At 43.3% G+C, this 21,890-nt stretch overlaps 1 protein-coding gene across 2 annotated transcripts in view; it reads left to right on the forward strand.

The window, feature by feature from the left end:
* LOC109412353 (carbonic anhydrase) overlaps positions 1–21,890 on the forward strand; it is a 105,086-nt gene that overhangs the window by 65,295 nt on the left and 17,901 nt on the right. For both annotated transcript variants that reach the window (XM_062851332.1, XM_062851333.1), the window contains exon 3: positions 3,670–3,741. In XM_062851332.1, coding sequence (XP_062707316.1) covers positions 3,670–3,741 — 72 coding nt within the window. The remainder of the gene's footprint in view (positions 1–3,669; positions 3,742–21,890) is intronic.

Below are 21,890 nucleotides of genomic sequence, written 5' to 3' on the forward strand. Positions count from 1 at the left end.
CTGTCGCTATCGCTTTGATGACATCGACGATGGATCTCCACGTTGTGAGACCACCATGCACAAATTATATACCGCAGGCATCTATTGATGAAGACCTGCAGCCGTTGAGTGTTCTCCACTGATACACACCAGGTTTCACTAGCGTATATGTAGCAGCACAGATTTCACGTTCGAGTTAACAATTCAGGGTTTGGTTCGTTTACTGATATGGTTGATTTTTCATACATTTCTTAAACTCGCAAAAGCAGCCCTCGCCTTCTTGATCCGTGCACCTATGTCGATCTTGGTGCCGCCATCGGCCGCCATTTGGCTACCAAGATATTGGAAGCTTTCAACATTTTCCACTGATTGCCCAGCTACCGTAAAGCTGGAAGGGTTGACCGTGTTTCATCCAACGATGTGGTCTTGTTGACGTTGATGGTAAGACCTGCCGCTGAGGAGCGATTGGCAAGATCATCGAGCTTGCTCTGCATATCAGAGCGCCTTTGAGCAAGGAGAGCAACGTCATCAGCCAGTTCGAAGTCATTTAGGTGCTCCATGGTAATGGGTTGCCACAGCAAACCACGATTTGGTTCACGGTCAATCGCTCCAACCAGAATCTCGTCGATAACAATGAGGAACAGTAGCGGTGATAGTATACATCCTTGCCTCACTCCAGTAACGACCCGGATGGGATCGGACAAAACACCGTTGTGCAGTACGCTGCACGAAAATGCTCTATACTGTGCTTCAATGAGGCCGATGATTTTCTCAGGGACACCCTTGCGCCTGAGGGCTTCCCACATGTTTCCGTGATTGAGACGGTCGAAAGCTTTTTCGTAATCAATGAACGCCAGGTAGAGAGACTCTTGGAATTCATTGACTTACTCCAGAATGATACGGAGCGTGACAATATGGTCCACACAGGATCGTCCGGCACGGAATTCTGCTTGCTGCCGTCGGAGAGTTGCGTCAATCTTCTCCTGTATCCGGTTAAGGATCACTTTGCAAAGGACTTTGAGAACGATACACAGTAACATGATGTCCCGCCAATGATGGCACCATGAACGATAAAGGTTAAACTTGACCGTTATCATTCAATGGTCGAACTTCAACATGTTGATGTATCTTGTAGGGGTAGCCAAAATATTTGTTGTAGTTCTTTTTTGCTGTTGAATTCTGTTGAATAATATGCAACGTAGAGTGAATTACTTAGCCATACGTAGTGTGTTATTGTATACTTTACTGGCTATTAAAAAAACTCCGAATCATCATTCGGGAAGCACTGACCTAGCTCAACTGCTTGCCAGTGCGATTTTCATAGAAAGCCAATCCAATTACGTTTAGTCGCTTCACATACGACCACTGCCGTACGGGGTACACGCAGTTCCGTTCTGCAACTCATATTCCATTCTACGTAACAAACAACCACTTGCAGGGTTTCCATGTTTTATATATTTGTCACATTCCGTACAACGATTAGCGACTGGCTATCTTTTTAGCTCCCTATCGCGGACTATTCCTACAATTAGTAAAATTAAAACCAGAGTGCTTCGAACCGCTTAACCTGACATGCAGTTGCGGTTAACCTTTTCAATTCAACAAGGCTGCTCAAGTTGATGAAACGGATGCAGCGTAATAAGTGTGCTGTGGATCAAGCGACACCCTTCAATCGAGAGTATCCGCACTTCGCAGTCTATGGAAATTGAATCGCCCAGTCAACGATGCGTATCAGAAGCGTGAAGAATGATCTAGAACTTTGGAAACGCCAAGTTGGCGCGAGCGAAGGGCGCAATCATCAGTCGAGTAGATGATCAGAACAAATCAGTTTGTTGTACCGGGTACCTACTCTCAACAATGCGAGCAAACGCACATTTTTGTTCTGCCATTCATAATCCACCAGCTACACAATCGGTGCACTGCACTACTGGTTCAACCTATCCCTCTCTCGACTCGATCACCGTCCGTAGACTACCGGTCGGCGGATGTCTGCACCGAAACAGGTTTAGATTCTAAAGTTCAATTTGAGTCATGCGCTATTAGGTATACGTAAGCTTAGAGCTACGTGCTGACCAGAATGGGTTACATCAGCATCACGGTGTTAGAACACCGACGACGACGCGACGACGTGGCTCTATTGCCACCGTGTCGTGTCATGTCGCCAACAACAACAACGATTTGTAACTCGGTGGTAGTTCCCGCTGTCGGCGGCGTTATCGTCGAGGTAATTACCGTATTAGATGGAAATGAATATATTAACATCCATCATCCCTACCCTCTCTGGGTTTAAATCGTAGGTAGATAGAGTCAGTGACGCAGCAGCTTCGCTTTGCGTGGGTTTTGTTCGCTAGGCTCAATATTGTGACACTAAATTGCATTGTTTTAAAGTCATGATCTAAACAGATATATTCCACAAATAGGGTACTCTCGAAGGAGACGCGTGGCATTTTTAGCTACCATATTTCTTAACTTTCCATTGAGTCAGTGAAATTTAAAGTTTATGAAAGGAAGTAAATGTTTGCCATAACTTTCGGAATCTCTAAGGCGAACGATTAATCAGTTGAGTGAACTCCGTAAGACTCTATTCATAATAATGACTTGAACTGCAAATTATTGAACCGTGTAAAAAAACAATACATCCTGCTTTGTATGACCTTAATTTCCTTTTGAAACCTGCCGGATAAATATACAACAGTGTAGTGGTACATACTACACAGGTCAAAGGGACTATAATAACTGCTGTATACTATAACTGAAACTAACCTATCCACGTGACTTTCGAAGAGTTGAAAGCTCACCTGCAGGAGATTAATATTGTATTACTAGTAAAAACGGTGTATGGCTCGAAGCTAAGTTGTTCGGTTCAGAGTACATATACTATTTAGTTGTAGGGCACCGTAGACCCACAGATGCAATATGATCGGGGTGGGTACACGTTCAGCACGAACGATCTCTTCTGAGTCGGTCTCGATACAGTCTGTAGGCAACTAGAGGGTGTGAGAAATCAACAAGTTCAAGGCCGCACGAGTGCACTACGGCGAGCATGATTTGGATCGTTGCATTTAGCCCAGTATGGTATATAACATAACGGTGTTTTATTGCTATGCACGTCGCAATGGAGATCTACCGGCGTCGATTGAAATATTTCCTTGCAACAGGGTTGTCTCTGAAGCAAATGTCGTTCATTGTAGACTGAATTCTAGAGAATATGAACATAACTATCGATCTTATTTTCTGTGACAATCATGTCCAATAGAGAGCACATGTCATTATTGTTTGTAAACTGGAGCACAGACAAACAGACGTAACACTTGTGAAATTTCCATCGACCACGCTTTTAACGATCATTTTAAATTTTTATAGTTGTGGATTTCACGACCAGAGGCGCGCGCATCGTTTTTCTATGCGTTTGACGTTTCACACTAGCGCCTTCTGTTGACGATATGGCACAACATAGTGATTCGTGCAACTTTTCCACCAGGTGATGCTAGTGTGACCTGGGCGATGGATTTCCATGAAAATCGTTCAAGCTGTTACGTCTGTTTGTCTGTGACTGGAGTGTCTTCATAATTTCACACGTTACATGCTGACTGAAATTGGTTTGTTTAGATAAGCATTCTAATCCAACAGCGACATCTCAACTCTAGTCTCAACTCTTATTGATCATTTTTTTTACGTTCTACATTGCAGGTCGGCAGAGCACACCCGGAGCTGGACACCATTGTGAAGCTGTTGCCATTCATTACCCACAAGGGTGACAAAGTAAGTATATTCCTTTTTGTACTTAATCGTTTATTTATAAGGCTCTGGCAACACATGGGCATGACGGAACAGAAATAGTTTGTGCATTATAATGCATGGGTTTGCATTTATACCCAACTGTTGCGGATAGCAACGAGGTTATGATGTAACGATAAAAAAACGTAGGTGGCGATGCGAAAACCGTCATAACTTCAAAAACTTTCACAAGAAACAGAAGCTAGAGAAACTATCCCAAACCTGAATAAGAATAAACCTTACCCGAACATTTGTCCCCGAAAACGAAACCATCAAACCCTTAACCTGCAAGATTACGGACCATCTTCCCCGGCAAGAACGAAACCGATCCCGTGGCGACATCCCTGGTTGCTGACGGCCAATATTCCCGGCAAGTACGATCATCTGATCAATATCGTTGTTGTAAACATTTTGGTCCTTCGAAACCAAGCTTCCAGTTTATATGGAAGAATCCCTGCAACGACCTAGACGGTCTAACGCAGGTATAGTCCCAAAAAATCTTATCGGCTATTACTGTCAAATCCCCAAACTAAATCGATCAACCATGCAACATGCAAAGAACACCTGTAGCGAAAAATATGCCTAAAGATGTTGGCGCTAAAAACACTGTAGATAACACACAAGTAGAAACTGATAGAAATAAGTCGCTGTCAAAATCGGTGAGAGATGTCGCGTCCGTTGATGCTGTTAGCAATCATTCGTGTAGAAGTAGGCAATCAGCAGTGAGCAAAACGCAAAGCCAAATCAGAGCTCTGGAGCTTGTCGACGAGTTAGAAGAAGAGGAGTTACGTGCATCGTTAGAGCAAGATAGGATTTTGGCTGAGCAACGTCTAGAAGAGCTCAAGATCCAGAAAGATTTGGAACTCAAGAGAGAGCAGAAAAAGGCAGAGTTCATCAAGAGAAAACGCGAACGTGCTATCCAGATAAGTGAGCTGCGTTCCGGTTCTGGAGATTCGAGCTGTAGCTCCATGCAACGTGTACAAAACTGGATTGACCGAAACGATGGTATGGAGAACGCAGAAAACGTCAATCACGCGGGCACCGAAGCTGTTCAACATGATATCCCTGAGAAGGGTGTGAATGACATACTGTGTCACGCTTTCAAAGCTCTTCAAAATCGACACGTGAAGGATTTGCCGCAGTTTTCTGGAAACATCAATGACTGGCCGATTTTTGAAAACGAATTCAAGATGTGAGGAATTCCACGGAGTCATGTCAGTCGATCCTGAGCGACCATTTCAAAAATATCTGAAACTTTGCACAGTTTTTCAATTTCATATAAATCGCCATTTTTTGATATTAAACCTTCATATTCACTCACGACTAACTTTTCAAAAGGGTGTATGCGAAAATAGTTCTAAAATATTCTAAAAGCTATACAGCAAAAACGGATTGTTCGATTGTTATAAATTTTTCAGCAAAGTTAGATAACTAAATGATGATTCCTTAGAAAATATACACTATAAAAAATTTCTTTTTCTACTTTGAAAAAATATGATATTTGTCACAAAAACTCAAATATCTCAAAACCCTATCTTTTTACCAACTTCAATTTTTTAGGGGAAATGGCCCATTATATCAGCTATCTACCATAAAATTTTGGTGATGGTAAACTGATAAACAAAAAAGTTATGACATTTCAAACATTTCACAATTTTTACATTTAGTAACAAAAAAAAATTTTTTTCTGTGTAAATTATTTCGAGAATTATATTTTGATGCTGATTTTATTGTAAAGGCTACCGCCTGAATTAAACACGTTGTTTTCATGATACTTTAGTTTGATTATTCGTAATTACTATAGTATCTATTTGAAACTTAGACGCGATCCAGTGTTGTGATCAAAAATATTGAGATTGTCATACTTTTTATTGTACGTGACTGGTGAAAAAATCCCTTGATAGTGTTGAAAAGCTGTTGATTATAAGAAAAATGGAATTGAATTTATTTTTAAGACAAAAGCTGTATAATAAAAGTTTTTTATACGCGTATACGTCTAGTTTATCCGCAAAAAAAATCCCTCTTACACACTTATTTCTGAATTACCTGTTCGGTACTTTTTTGACGAGATTATAACAGCAGTACGATCTCGGTAGTTTCGGTAATCGATTTTACTGAGGCTCAGTAAAACAACTGTCAAAATCGTATGGAAAAGGTAAACAATGCATTTTTGCTGAACGAGTTCGGTGCTCAGCAGTTTTAATCTCGTCAAAAAATTACCGAACTCGGTAATCAAAATTAAGTGTGTAGAGAACAGACTTTATGATCGGAAGAATGCGAGTAACTTCAACAACAACAAATGCATAAGAGGTACATACCACAGACAAACAGACGAAACGCCTAGAACAATTTTAGTGAAAATTCATCGCCCAGTTCACACTATCACCACCTGGTGGAAATGTTTCACGAAACACTGCGTTGTGCAATATCGTCATCAGAAGGCGCTAGTGTGAAACGTCAAACGCAAAGAAAAACGATGGGCGCTCTTCTTGTTATGAAAGCCACAACCAAGATTCAAAATGATCGTTGAAGGCGTGGTCAATGAAAATTTCGCCAGTGTTACGTTTGTTTGTCTGTATACATACCTGACAATGCTCACGAAAAAAAACAAAAAAATACTACCGCTATGAATATTAAAAATTGTATAGTATTTTTTTTTTCTTCAGCCACCAAGTAAGTTAAAATTAATAAGTGATTTTGTTTATTATAATCTAACGAACAAGATGAACAGTCGCTTTCTCAAAGGTCTTCAACTCAACGCTCTCTTGTAGACCGTTTGATGAAAAAAAATGTTCAAAAGAGTTACGAAATCTCACCGAAAGCACCATAGATAAACTGAAAGAGACTGGTTATGCCCAAATGTCCACATTGTGTACAAAATTACGCATTTGCACGTCCTGCCGTCTAAAATTTGACAAACGAGCCATCTGTATATCATCGGTAAAGCAGGGCGCAGGAAGTTCGAAAACGACAACAACTGAGAAATTGCCATCAGCGACATCTGTTTAAACAATTTAATTACGCCCCTTTTCAAAAATGCCCTGTAATATTCTTCAACATCTATACCCATTTCAATATTTTTAACGTTGCAAAACACGCTTTCAACATTCATCTTGAAGAAGAGGGAAAACACTTGTCCTCAAATGTAACAGCAAATTAATGAATAAACGACTAATGCGCGGAGGGCGTGATAAAATCGGAACATTACGGTACATAGTATATTATATGTATATATAATATATAATAAAAACAACTTGTTTTACTCACGCAAGGCCATTAACAATAAAATCAGCATCAAACTTCAATTTCCGGCCGAAATAATTTACACTAAAAAAAATTATTACTAAATGTGAAAATTGTGAAATGTTTGAATTGTCATAATTTTTTTGTTTATTTTCATGGTAGATTGCTAATACAATGGACCGTTTTCTCTAAAAAATTACGTTGGTAAAAAGATAGGGTTTTGAGATATTTGAGTTTTTGTGACAAAAATGATATTATTTAATGTTAAAAAAGATTTTTTTCACAGTGTACATTTTCTTAGGAATCGCCATTTAGTTATCTAACTTTGCTGAACAATAAAATCAGCATCAAATCGCGATTCCCGGCCGAAATAATTTACACAGAAATTTTTTTTTTACTAAATGTAAAAATAGTGAAATTTTTGAAATGTTATAACTATTTTGTTTATTAGTTTACCATCACCAAATTTTTATGGTAGATTGCTAATACAATGGACCGTTTTCCCTAAAAAATTCAAGTTGGTAAAAAGATAGGGTTTTGAGATATTTGAGTTTTTGTGACAAAAATGATGTTTTTCAATGATAAAATAGATTTTTTTTCACAGTGTATATTTTCTTAGAAATCACCATTTAGCTATCTAACTTTGCTGAAAAATTCATAACAATCGAACAATCCGTTTTTGCTGTGCATATTTTTGAATATTTTTGAACCATTTTCACATACACCCTTTTGAAAAGTTAGTCGTGGCTCTAAATAAAAATTTGATATCGAAAAATGGCGATTTAGATGGAACTGAAAAACTGTGCAAAGTTTCAGTTCAATAGAAAATCATGAATTAAAAATTTTCCTTAATTTTGATGCTGTTGCTTGGAATCGCTCATGTCCACCGACGAATACAAGCTAACCGATAGAGAGAACCTCAGAAGATTGAACAACGCTCTACAGGGCAAAGCGCGCAAGGCTGTGGAATGTTTACTGTCTGCTCCTGAAAACGTCAGCTTGATCATGCGTATGCTGAAATCCAATTTCGGCCGCACTGAGTGGGTAGTAGCTAACAGACTGGAACTACTACGAAATTTGGATTACGTGAAGGAAGGAAACATCGAATCTTTCCGTACGTTCTACAACGCTATCATCGGTACCGCGGTGGCGCTGAAAAATGTGAACGCTGAGATGTATCTGATGAACCCTGAGCTGATTTCCCATCTGGTCGAGAAGCTACCATTATTTAGTAAGCAAATGTGGGTACGCCACAAAGCGTTTTTGCTGAAGCAGGACACAATCATTGATTTTCAAGTTTTTTCGCGGTGGTTGGAGGATGAAATGGAAAACCAACTGGCAAGCTTGAACCCCATCTTCCTCAATAAAAAAGAACGTAGAGATGAGACGTTTATCAGATCCAAGCCATCTGTTCTGAATGTCAACGCTCGTCCAACAGACCCACAAAAAACGTGTCCACTGTGCAATGCCAATGATCATCTGAGCCTCGTCAAGTGTGAAAAGTTTGCCAAACTTTCCGTTGAGCAACGCCGTTCTGTAGCAAGATCGTGTAAGGTGTGTTACATATGTTTGAAGCAGGACCATTCGCGCCGCAACTGTCGATCTGATAGAACGTGTACAGTATGCAACAAAAACCACCATGAATTAGTGCACTCGGATAAAGAAAGTAGACAACCATTTCGCAAGTACGGAAACAAGGATGCTGAAGATGTCTACCACGTCAATGGCAGGAATGTGACTACTCTGCTGCGTGTCGGTAAAGTTCGGATCCGTAGTCATGGTAAAGTTCAGGACGTTTTCGCTCTATTCGATGAAGGATCTTCCCTCTCAATGATCGATTCGGAACTTGCTGATCAAATGGAGCTGAGCGGTCCAGTTTCACCTGTAACCTACCGCTGGACAAACGGAATTTTGCACAATGATTCCGAGTCAAAGATCCTGTCTTTCCAAATTGCTGGACCTAGCGAGCAGGCTAAGTGGTATGAGCTGAACAACATGCGAACCATCAAGAACATGAATCTTCCTCGTGTAAACCTCGACATCGACAGGATCAAGCGCCTGTATCCGCTTCTTGACGAGGAAAAGTTGCTGATGATCCAGAATGCCACTCCCAAAATTTTGATTGGATCCAACAATGCTGGCCTTATTGTTCCTCTGAAAACAGTACAGTATTCGGAAAGAGGTCTACAATTAACGCGTTGCCATCTCGGTTGGACAATACATGGAGCAATTGAACCTAGTACAACGGATATTGCCGACCAATTTCACGTTTTTCTTTGTTCCAATGATCAAGATCACGAACTGAACGAAATGATCAAAGAAGTGTATAAAGTTGAAAACTTCGGCATCCGAGATCAAGGTCCAAAAATGTCTGAAGAAGATGAAAGAGCGCTGGACATTATGAACCGTACACTGAAACGTTGCGATGATCGTTTCGAAGTTGGACAGCTATACCGGTATAACAATTTTGTGTTTCCTGATAGCAAGCCGCAAGCACTCCGACGACTAAATATTATGGAAAAGAAGATGGATGCAGATCCGCAGTTTGCTGAGCAGTATTGTGAAAAAATTGACGCTTATATTCAAAAAGGTTACGCAAGAAAACTTAGATCGGATGAACTTGATGAAACGTCCAATACATGGTATTTGCCACATTTTAGTGTCGTGAGTGCAAATAAATTTCGATTGGTAATGGATGCAAAAGCGAAGTCACATGGATTTTCGTTAAACGATCTTTTGCTGAAAGGACCAGATTTTGTTCCACCACTGATAGCAGTTCTGATGAGAGGAAGACAAAAGAAGGTGGCTTTCATGGGGTACATCAAGGAAATGTTTCATCAGGTGCGTATCAGAGAGCAAGATCAGAATTCCCAGCGAATCTTTTGGCGCGGAATGAACCGCACAGATCCTCCCGAAATCTACGTGATGATGGCAATGATTTTCGGTGCAGTATCGTCTCCATCGATTGCCCAATTCATTAAAAATTTCAACGCTAAGGAACTCGAAGATCGTCTCCCTGGAGTACTACGCCCAATAGTCAAACAGCATTACGTCGATGACTATTTCGATTCCACTGATACGGGGGAAGAAGCGATCGATTTAGTGAAGAATGTTATCATGGCACATGAACACGGTGGATTCAAGTTGGTCAAATTCGTCTCAAACTCCGATGCTGTTTTGCAATCCCTCGATCCCTCGTTGAGAGCTGAACCGAGTACCGATGTCCACGTTCTTGGTATAAAATGGAACCTCAATACCGATGAATTTGTTTTTCCGTTGAATTTCCCGAAGCTTGATGAAGCTCTGCGTTCTGGCACTGATATTCCCACTAAGAGGCAGCTGTTGCAGTTTATGATGGGTATTTTTGACCCGTTGAATGTACTATCTCCCATCACAATACATTTGAAGATACTGTTTCAAGACTTGTGGCGCCTACAAATCGCGTGGGATGACAAAATTCCAGATGGATTGGTTTCAAAATGGATGGAATGGCTTCAACAAACTGCACAGTTGAAAGAAATTCGAATTCCAAGATAATATTTCCCGGAACTTCCCTGGTTTCACCGCGTGGAACTACATGCTTTTTCAGATGCAAGCGATAAAGCATTTGCAAATGTAATCTACATGGTTCATCGGTGCCCAGACAAATCACACGTTGCGTTGGTTCTAGGCAAGTCACGTGTAGCCCCTTTTAAGTCTCAAACTGTTCCAAGACTTGAGCTACAAGGATGTGTGCTTTCCAGCCAAATGATGAAGGTGATACAAACAGAATTGGAAATAGAGGTATCTTCTACCTACTTCTGGACAGACTCTAAGATATGCTTAGCATGGCTCTGCACGAAGGAGAAACTTACTGCCTTCGTAGGATCACGAATTTCCAAGATCAAGGAGAACGGCCATAATACTGGAATGTGGAAATGGATCCCTACAGGTTTAAATGTTGCAGACCTTGCAACCAAATCCTCCAAATTCGCAAACATGGATGAGTGGTTGCGTGGTCCAGATTTCTTGAGACACCATCATAGTGAATGGCCAAATCAAGAATGTATAACGATGTCATCAGATGAATTCGTGAATTTCAATATGGAGTTTGAAGATGTCGAGGGAACTGTTTTACACCATGTGAATGAACAGAAAATTACCATAGATATGCCTGACATTCGAAGATTCTCTGACTACAATCGGCTAATCAGAACGACGGCGTACTACTTGAAGATGCGAAAAATCCTATCATTTCCTAAACAACAAAAACCAAAGAAGTTTATGATTAACGTACTAGATATGGAAGAAGCACGAAATCTGTGGTACAAAACAGTTCAAATGGAAGTTTTGGGGATGAAATCAACAGTTTGAGAACAAGTGGATTTGTAAAGAAATCAAGCCGTTTATACACATACTCTCCCGTTTTGTTCGATGGAATCATCAGGATGAAAGGACGGATACAAGACGATAGTAAGCCTTTTGCAGTCAATAATCCTGTTATATTACCAGACAACCACGCTTTCACAAATTTGCTGATAAGGACATTTCACAACGCAAACGCTCACCAAGGTTTAGAAACAATCATCAACAACTTGAAACAACGACATCGCATTTTAAAAATCCGGTCCCAAGTTAAAAAATTTGGAAATGCTTGTGTAAAATTCATAGAGTTGCGTGGAAATCCAAATGTTGCACAAATGGGTAACATGCCTGTCGTACGGACTACTCCTTTTGTGTTTCCCTTTACGCATACTGGAATTGATTATTTTGGCCCATTGGTAGTGAAGGTTGGAAGGCGGATCGAGAAACGCTGGGTCGTATTATTCACCTGCATGACCAGTCGAGCGATTCATTTGGAAGTGGTTCCATCCTTGGATACTGGCAGCTGTATAATGGCAATTCGCTGTTTCATGGCGGTTCGGGGTGTCCCTCAGAAGATTCTGACAGACAATGGAACAAATTTTTCGGGAGCCAATCAAGAACTCAAGAGTCTTGTCAGGACGCTCGACCAGCAGCAAATAGAGGAAACACTCAGTGTCAGAGGCGTAGAATGGGTTTTCATTCCACCAGGTGCGCCTCACTTTGGAGGCTGCTGGGAACGTTTAGTACGTTCAGTCAAGACGGGGATGCGCGCTATGTTAAAGGAAAGACATCCCACCGACATAGTTCTTAGAACAACGTTATGTGAAATTATAAACATTATTAACAATCGGCCGCTAACAGAAGTCTCCGATGATCCGCAAGAGCCTGAACCCATAACTCCGAATATGTTGTTACTCGGAAGAAACAACCATATGCAGTACGACCATGACTTTAACGAGAGCAGTTTAGATTGTAGAGCAGCTTACAAGCACGCATGCTGACCGTTTCTGGCGAAAATGGGTTTCGGCCTATCGGCCAGAATTATTGAAACGACAAAAGTGGCAGGATAATCGGAACTATCATGAATATAAATCCGGAGATTTAGTAATGATTATTGACGAAACAATGCATCGAGGATGTTGGCCTAAAGGTCTGATCGAAAAGGTGATTCATGGACCGGATGGTAGAATTCGAACAGTTGTAGTAAGAACTTCAAGATCTACGTTTACTCGACCAGTTAGCAAAATTATTTTACTCAAGGCCATATCTGTTCTGGCCCCGGAGAATGTTGCGGATAGCAACGAGGTTATGATGTAACGATAAAAAAACGTAGGTGGCGATGCGAAAACCGTCATAACTTCAAAAACTTTCACAAGAAACAGAAGCTAGAGAAACTATCCCAAACCTGAATAAGAATAAACCTTACCCGAACATTTGTCCCCGAAAACGAAACCATCAAACCCTTAACCTGCAAGATTACGGACCATCTTCCCCGGCAAGAACGAAACCGATCCCGTGGCGACATCCCTGGTTGCTGACGGCCCGTCTCCCCCGGCAGGTACGACTCCCGATCCCGTGGCGACATCCCTGGTTGCTGACGGTCCGTCTCCCCCGGCAGGTACGACTCCCGATCCCGTGGCGACATCCCTGGTTGCTGACGGCCCGTCTCCCCCGGCAGGTACGACTTCCGATCCCGTGGCGACATCCCTGGTTGCTGACGGCCCGTCTCCCCCGGCAGGTACGACTCCCGATCCCGTGGCGACATCCCTGGTTGCTGACGGCCAATATTCCCGGCAAGTACGATCATCTGATCAATATCGTTGTTGTAAACACCAACTAACAATCATTCATTTTACAAGCACCTTTACGGCGAATCAATTCAGCATGATGCTGAATAACATTTGGATAATTTATAGGCACAACCTTTGTTCGGGCTTTGTTCACACAAATTTGAAGAAATTATAAAGCATATTGTTGTGTACCAACTGAGATGTTTGCTGTTAAATCGTTTCACAACTTTATAGTAAAGCTGTTATTCAGCTTTAGCAAAAAATACTAAAAATAAATAAGTTGCATTTTTTTCAATTTGAGCGAGAGTTTATGATTGGCACTTATACTGTGAACAACTATTGTGAAATAATAACTACACATAAATTTACCTATTTCAAGATTCGAGACCCGTCGATTGTCAGCCGCATGCCTTCTCATCTGCGTTTATCCTAGAGATGATGAATTGAAGCGCTCAAATCAAATCATAAACTTCCCGTTGTTTAATAATGATCACACTTTAATTCCTATTCAGCAGTGGTGAATAAGCGCAGAACATTATCTACGGCTAACATAACTGAATAACATATTACCTCAGAAGCGGTAAAAAAACACGTGTTTTTCATCCTGTACTCTGAATCGAAGTATGATGAAACGAAAGCGCTTATTTGATAAGTGAAAAACATGTTGTACCGATACATGCGTTAATTTTTACATGAACTTAAGAAGCAGAAAAAGGTCTTGTTAAACTTTTTTTTAAAGGAAATACTGCAAGTCGATTAAAAATCTTATTAACCCTTCAGGATGCGTGCCGTTGTAAATAGTAAAACACTATCAAAAAAACATCGCTCTTAGTATATTGCGCGAGCTCGCTGCAGTTTCAGTAAACTAATGAAATGTTTAAAACTAATATGAATGAGTGTAATCAGTTTTGTACCTTTTAATTCCGCCCTATGCATAGGGCGGAATTAAAAGGTACAAAACTGATTACACTCATTCATAGAGGGTATTCTGCTTAGAGGGTTCGAAAAGTCGGTACAAGATTTAAAACTAATGTTTTAATTTTTCAAACAAACTCAATTACACATTTATTTCGACAATACCCATTGAGGAGCCCCCCATCCACCGTCCAGAACTCAAACAAAACTCACAAGTTCTTGTTGAAACAACAAATAAGATGTCCTCCAGCAAAAAAGGCAAGGTTCACCGAAAATCTGCACGAAATCCCGTTGTTTTCGGAAGCGTATGTTATCTAATAGATGTAAACTTGATGCTGGCATTGAAAGTACAACACGGGAAGTTGGTTTTTCCACCGATGGGAATGACTTTGTAAGTTTAATGGGAAAACAAACATTCCGCCGACCTGCCACAAAAAAAAACAAAAACATTTATATTTATTTCTAACATAAATCTGTCAGAAAATGTATTTTTGTTTCAAACATACCTAGATTGCATTTGCTTCAAATGTGACGTTCGATTTGCTCCAAACAGTTTTATTTTTGTGGCCTGAACAAATTGACAATTTATTTGAATTTACTTCAAATATTTTTGATTTTACCATAGTTTTTTGTGCATGTAGGGTCTTGTACCATTTGGGCAGGTGTACCTATTTTGGGCACTTGCCGCTATAACTAAGTCAATTTCAAACCGATTGATTTGAAAATGTGTATAGAGTTAGGCACGTACAGTATCTAACCCTGAACAAAAATTCAAATCAATCGGTTTGATATTGACTTAGTTATAGCGGCCAGTGCCCAAAATAGGTACACCTGCCCAAATGGTGCGAGTTCATGTTCCCTTCTTAGTGAAAATGCATGTTTTCTAAGGCTTTAAACAAATAATAGCTCAATTTCGATTGCGATTACTTACAGAGCCATTACATTGCGATTACTTACAGCTTGTTTTCTACAGGTGCGTTTTGCCTCAACTGATGGAGTGCATATTGCCCCAATCAATAGCAAAAATAAAATTGTTTAAAAAATATAATTTACGTACATTACTGTTTCAGTTATTCTTCCTACGCTTAGTATTGTCCTCAATTAACTAAATAAACACAACAGCATACAATATTTGGTCAATTTTCACAAACGAATCGGGAAAATTACATCAGAAACGTTCTTTTTGATTTTATTCATTTTTCTCACTAATTACGTAACGCAGATATGTACATTTCCAGGTGCTCATTTATTAGGCTGACAAGGTTGCAATACTCCAAAACTGATAACTCCTGAAAAACGAAGGGGGTGCGTTTTGCCTCGACAGTGCATATTACCCAGATAACGCTTGTACCGATAGAAAAGTTCAACATTGGCTACTTTTTCAAATTGAAAAAGCATTTGTACAGTAAAGTGACAGCATAATTTTAGTTCAGTTATCATTACTATTAAAAAGTAACAATTCAGCATGCATGCTTGTTTGCGGCTTGCGATTGTTAGTTGAGTACTTTCTTGAAATTTGATGGGCTCATAGCGGTGAGTCTACATCAAATGAAGCATTTGCCTCCACTAGTCTCGTTCCTGAGCTGATCGCGTCCAGTCGCCCTTTGCATTTAGAGCTCTTAGGTCCTCCTCAACTGCTAAACGCCAATGTGTTCGCGGCCTACCACGAAGCCTCTTCCTGGTTCACTGCTGAATACGATTTTAGCTTGAGCTACGGTCGAACCCACCGCAGCCTACCGCGTTTTATTGACTTCACTATATATATTCATCTCTTTATATACCTACTTGGTACAATTCGTAGATTATGCGATTCCGCCTTACTCCAGTTTATCGCGGAGTGTTGTTTGCAGCACTTTACGTTCGAAGACTACAAAGGCTCTCCGATCAAGATTTCCCAACGTCTACGATTCATGGCCGTATAAAGCGACCAGAAAAATCAGTTTTGTACAACGCGAGTTTTGTCTTCGTTCCCAGTCTTCGGGTCATCAGCTTTTGCCTTCATGCGATGCGGCCTTGCTTGGCGAATCAATCTCTCCACGGTTACACAACTCCTTAATAAAGCGTTCCTTCGTATCAATGTGTTTTGATCTTCTGCTTACCCGTTCCTAGTGGACAAATGCCAAGCATCCCTGGTTGTCTTCCATGACGGTAGTCAGCGAATTCGGTGGCTCTCCCAGGTCGCGAAGAAGCTGTCTGAGCCAGAGCGCTTCCTGCCACGCTTCGCTGAGCGCCACATACTCAGCCTCCATCGACGACAGGCTCACGCACGGCTGTCGACGACTGGCCCACATGATGCTACCTCCGCTAAGCTTGAATAGTATGCCGGATGTCGAACGACGACTCTCGACGTCACCGGCCCAATCAGCGTCTGAGAAACCGGTTAGCACTTGCTGTTGTTCTCCACCGAGCTGTAACTGGAAGCACCTTGTAGACTTCAAGTAGCGCAGTACGCGCTTCGCCGCTGTCCAGTCACAGTCCCGGGGCGCACTGAATCTTCTTCCCAGGATTGATGCAGTTGCTGCTATGTCTGGCCGAGCAACGGTGGCCAAATAAAGCAGCCCTCCAACCAAGCTACGTTAGCTAGTTGGATCTTCGAATGGTTCCCCTGTGTCCATCGTTTTCACATACCCGGGTTCCATCGGCGACTTAGCCGTTTTGCACTGTTCCATCCCAAACACTTCGAGCAGTTTGTCAATGTAGTTACGCAGTCCCCGTTTAAACACTTTTTCTTCACGCTTGACTTCAACTCCGAGAAAGTGTCGCACTTCTCCGAGCGATGTCAGTTCAAAGTCCACTTTCAGTTCGTCACAAATCTTCTCAATTGCTGATTCGTCCGTAGACGCAATCAGTAGATCGTCAACATACACTATTAGAATCACTTTTGCACTTCCGCTATATCTGACGTACAAGCACGGGTCTGCTACAGCTGCCTTGAACCCATTCTTCACCAGTGCTTCGTCCAATCGCCGGTTCCAGCAGCGTGCTGATTGCCGCAGCCCGTATATGCTTCGTTGCAAGCGGCACACCAAGTTTTCATTCCCTGGAACGACGAAACCCGGCGGCTGTCGCATGGAAACCTCCTCTTTCAGAGAACCATAGAGGTAGGCCGTCTTCACGTCCAGGTGACGCACGTGCATATTCTGCTTCGCCGCCAGCGACAGGAAGGCCCGGAACGTTGATTGACACGTTACTGGTGCAAACACTTCGTCTACGTCGACTCCTGAGCGCTGGCCATAGCCTTGGGCCACCAGCCCCGCCTTATGCTTCACCACCCGGTTTTCTTCATTCCGTTTCTCCTTATATACCCATCTGGAGCCAAAAGCGGGACCAACTGCCATGTCTTGTTGCGCCGGTGGGACTCCAGCTCCTCCACCATGGCATCCCGCCATACTCGATCCTTCAACGCTTCTTTGTAGTTTATCGGTCCTTCAACAGCGCAGGCGGCGAAACCTACGGCGTACTCCAGGTCATAGTCCTCCAAATGTCGCGGTTTGGCTACAAGGTTTGGTCTTCCTGAACGGCGAACGCCGGAACTGGAACTTGCACCGGGTTCCGCATACTCTTCCGCTTCAGCTTCAAAGTAATCTTCGGACGATTCGTTGAGCACTTCTTCCTTCTCTTCCTTGAAGGGAATCACAGCGATTTCTTCCACTTTTTCAGCTTTCTTCTTCGTCTCAGCCTTGGTCTCAGCTGACACTTCGACTGTCGTTGATCCATTGTCCAGCTCTATGAAGCGAGCGTCGCGGCTCACCGTGATCTGGTCCGTCTCTACATCCACGAAGCGGTATGCCTTCTGCTCCATCGCATAGCCAACGAATGTTAACTTCCTTGCTTTGCTGCCTAGCTTCTTCCTCTTGGTATCCGGTACGTGGACATACGCTTGGCTACCGAACACCCGAAAGTGGCTGAGATCAGGCTTTCGTCCCCACCAGAGCTCGTATGGGGTTTTCTGGATGGTTCTCGATGGCAACCGGTTCTGTATGTATGTAGCAGTCAGCACCGCCTCTCCCCAGAACCGCTTTTCCATCCCAGCGTCGACCAACATACACGTCGCCATCTCCGTCAGCGATCTGTTTTTGCGTTCGGCAACGCCATTCTGTTGTGGTGAGTAGGGGGCTGTGAATTGCGATCGGATTCCTTGCTGCTTGTAGAAGGACTGGAGTTCCTTGTTGATGAACTCTCCCCCTCCATCGGACCGCATAACGGCCGGCTTCCGACCAAAGAGGTTCTCGACCCACGATACGTACTCCTTGATAATCCCAGCAGCCTCGGACTTGTTTTTCAGCAGGTAAGTAACCGTAAACCGACTGAAATCGTCCGTTATTGTCATCGTGTATCTGTTTCCGCTTGGCGTGATGTTATCCATCGGCCCACAGAGGTCCATGTGGACGATGTCCAGAACTCGAGAAGACTTTCGTTCTACAACTGGATTGAAGGGCAGCCTTGCCGATTTACCCTCCAGACAACATTCGTAAACTAATCGCAACCCGCAATCACTTACCTTTATTCCTGTAGCCAAACCTTCCTTCAGGAGCCGTTCCGCAGCGGCCCAGTCACGGTGGCCGAGCCGTCTGTGCCACTGGTGCTGGCAATCCACCTTGTGCCGGCCTTCCGATGCAGCCAACGACGCTTCTGCTACGCTCAGGTAATACAGACTACCGTGCCGGAATCCGGTGGCGACAACTTCACTTTTCCGGTCCACGATTTCACATCCGTCACTGTCAAACACTACGCGAAAGTTCTTCTGTGCCAATTTTCCTACCGAAATCAAGTTAGTGGACAGTCCTGGCACGAATTTCACTTCGTTCACTGTAATCTTCGTGGCTTCACCAGATCCGTCGACCCCAAGCACTGTGCCACTTCCTTCACCCAGAATCTGGGTCTTCTTGCCGTCAGCCATCGTAATGTGCCCACCCGCGAACTCCTCCAACGATTCAAAAAATGACCGGTCGTTGGTCATGTGCGCGCTGGCACTACTATCGATCACCCAACTGCACGGCTTTTCTTCGCCGACAACAAAAGCAACCCCCCGCGATTCACTTTAAGCGGCTTTAGCTTTGCCGTATCCACTACCACTAGCACCGGCAGGCTCTTCTTTCTTCTGGGTGGCCAAAAACTTCCGGCAGTTACGCTTGATGTGGCCGGTCTTCTTGCAGAAATGGCAAGTGCGCGAATCACCACTCGACTTTTGCCTTCTGCGGAACGCATCGCTTTTTCGATCTTAGCAGATCCACATCCCTTCCTCTCGAGCTGCCGATTATACTCGTCGACAAGCTTCGATTTGACGACATCAAGTGAGATGCGAGGTGAGATGTCATCGTCTGACCGACTGTCCAACGCGGTCACAAGTCCATCGTACGACGGTGGAAGGCTTCGGAGGAGCATACAAATCTTGGTGTCTTTATCCAAGGTTGTACCCGCCGCGTCAAAACGATCGAACAATTCATCAAACTCGCGCAAATGATTTTCGACGTTTCCGTTTTCGGCGAGATTCGACGCGCACACCTTCTTCAACAGCGACACCCGAACCGACCGCGTCGTCTTTTCGTGGTATCGCTTCAGGGCATCAAACGTTTCACACGCGAAAGCACAGTTTTTCACCAACGACAGTTGGCTGTCCTCGATCAGCAAAATGATCGTCGCTTTTGCCCTCTTGTCACTTTTCTTCCAGTCATCGTCACGCTCATCTTCATCGGGGAGGGGATCTTCCACAATGCTCCACAAATCTTCTCTAGCCAGGAGCATTTCGACCCGCACTTTCCATGTTTGCCAATTGCTTCCGTTCAACTTGGCGATGGAAAATTTCGTTTCACTCATCTTCACCGAACCGCTGTGTCAGAGTAAACAAAAACAAACTTCCCCGGCTTCTCATTGGCGCTTTCACTTTCTCGCAGTCTCGTTCTCACTAACACCAACACACTACTCGTCGTATGCTGGACGACGACGCCAAGGGCGACGCTTGCTCTGCCGTTGCAGCAGGCGGAACACAAAAGCACTATCCGGCTCTTCCCGGCCGAATCTTTTAACTTTCCGATTTCTTCCTTGGGTCGCTTGCTGGGCCCATCACCTGTCGGCGGAGTACAGGATCACGTAGCGGAATACCCGACGAAGGATTTCGGAATAGTTAAGGAAGTAATGAGCGCGAGAAACTACGAATTAAAACGAGATTTATTCAGAGCGATCAAAAATACACGCGGCGCACTTGTAGCGAACTGTACATTTGATAAAGGGTTTTCTCTCGACCAAAGCACACACCGAAAACAAGGTGCGTGCGCACTGAAGGTGCACTTAATAGGGTTGGGCAAAGGCACAAGATATATAATAATAGAAGAGGTGAACATTGTACCTTTCCACACGGCTTACTGGTGGACTCAAGCAATTGCGGACCTGCGCCGCGCCTGTCTACGGGTTAGGCGGCGGATGCAGCGAAAATGATCTGAGAACGAGTGAAACGAACGGCGGGTCGTGTTAGCCGCTGCAAAAGCCGCGCTTATAAGGGCAAGCAAAAAGGCATGCTTCGAGGGTCTGTGTCAGAGTGCCAATGTGAATCCGTAGGGTGATACCTTCAGGATCGTGATGGCCAAGACGAGAGGTGTAATGGCTCCTAAAGAGTAATCTGCAGAGATGTTGGAGGGGTTCATGGAGGGGCCTTTTCCGAGCCATGATCCTAGACCTTGGCCTCCTTTCGTAGAACCGCCGGGGTCTGGGGCAGGCGATGAGGAGATAGTTAGCGATGTGGAACTTGGGGGGATAGCAAAGTTTCTTAGCGTAGGTAAGGTCCCAGGTCCGGAGGATTTCTGAATCTTGCCTTAAAAGTACCTATTACAAAGGCCGCGGGATGTTCAGGTCTGCTATACAGAAATGCCTGCACGAGGGAGTTTTCCTAGAACAGAAGAATGGAAGATGCAGAGCCTGGTTCTATTGCCGAAGGCGTGGAAACCACCCGGAGACTCGTCGCCATATACAATGTTAAAGCACATCGAGGGTATAAATGACCTCTTGAGTAGCCAGTACGGCTTCCGGAAGGGGAGGACGACCGTAGACGCTATCTTGTCGGTTACAAAAACCGCCGAGATAGTGTTCCAGCGTAAGAGAAGGGGGTTCGCTACTGTACAGTAGTGACTCTGGATGTAAGGATCACGTTCAATAGCACCAGTTGACCGGCTGTTGCCGATGCGCTCCTGCGTCTGGGGATACCCGGGTACCTGTACTAGATTCTCGGAAGTCAGTTCCGGAATCGAGTACTAGTTTACGACACAGAAGTAGGTCGGAAGTGCTTTCACATAACCTCAGGAGTCCTGAGTCCGGTGTTATGGAATGTCATGTACGACGAGGTGTTAACGTTGAACTTTTCGTCATTGAAATCATCGTCATCATCAAACATTTGAAAGCAGTTTTTTTCGTTCAAAACAAAAGTTTTTGCTATAAAAATATATTCACTGTACTCCACATGAGGAATATAATGCAGTGAATATATTTTCATGATCCTTGTTTTGATTTGCAGCGAGAAAACTGCTTTTTATTTTCCGAAAAATGATGACGGATGCTTGAGCCTTAAGGTCGGAGTTCCTGGTGGAGGTGGAGATCGTCGGCTTTGCTGATGACTTTACGCTACGCTGGAAGCGCTCCGTTAAACACTTTGGTGTGATGATCGACGATAAGCTTCGGTAGCCACGTTGATTACGCCGGTAAAAGATGCTCCACAGCTATATCAGAACTGTCCCGGATGATGTCCAATAACTCTGCGGAGTATACCAGTAAGCGCAAGCTTCTGGCTGCCTATAGGTATTCTTATCAAGGAGGACATGGAGTGCTTAGAAATGCGCGGCACAAGAGGCATAC

Source organism: Aedes albopictus, chromosome 2, assembly GCF_035046485.1.
Source record: "Aedes albopictus strain Foshan chromosome 2, AalbF5, whole genome shotgun sequence".
In the NCBI taxonomy this organism is placed as follows: Eukaryota; Metazoa; Arthropoda; class Insecta; order Diptera; family Culicidae; genus Aedes; species Aedes albopictus.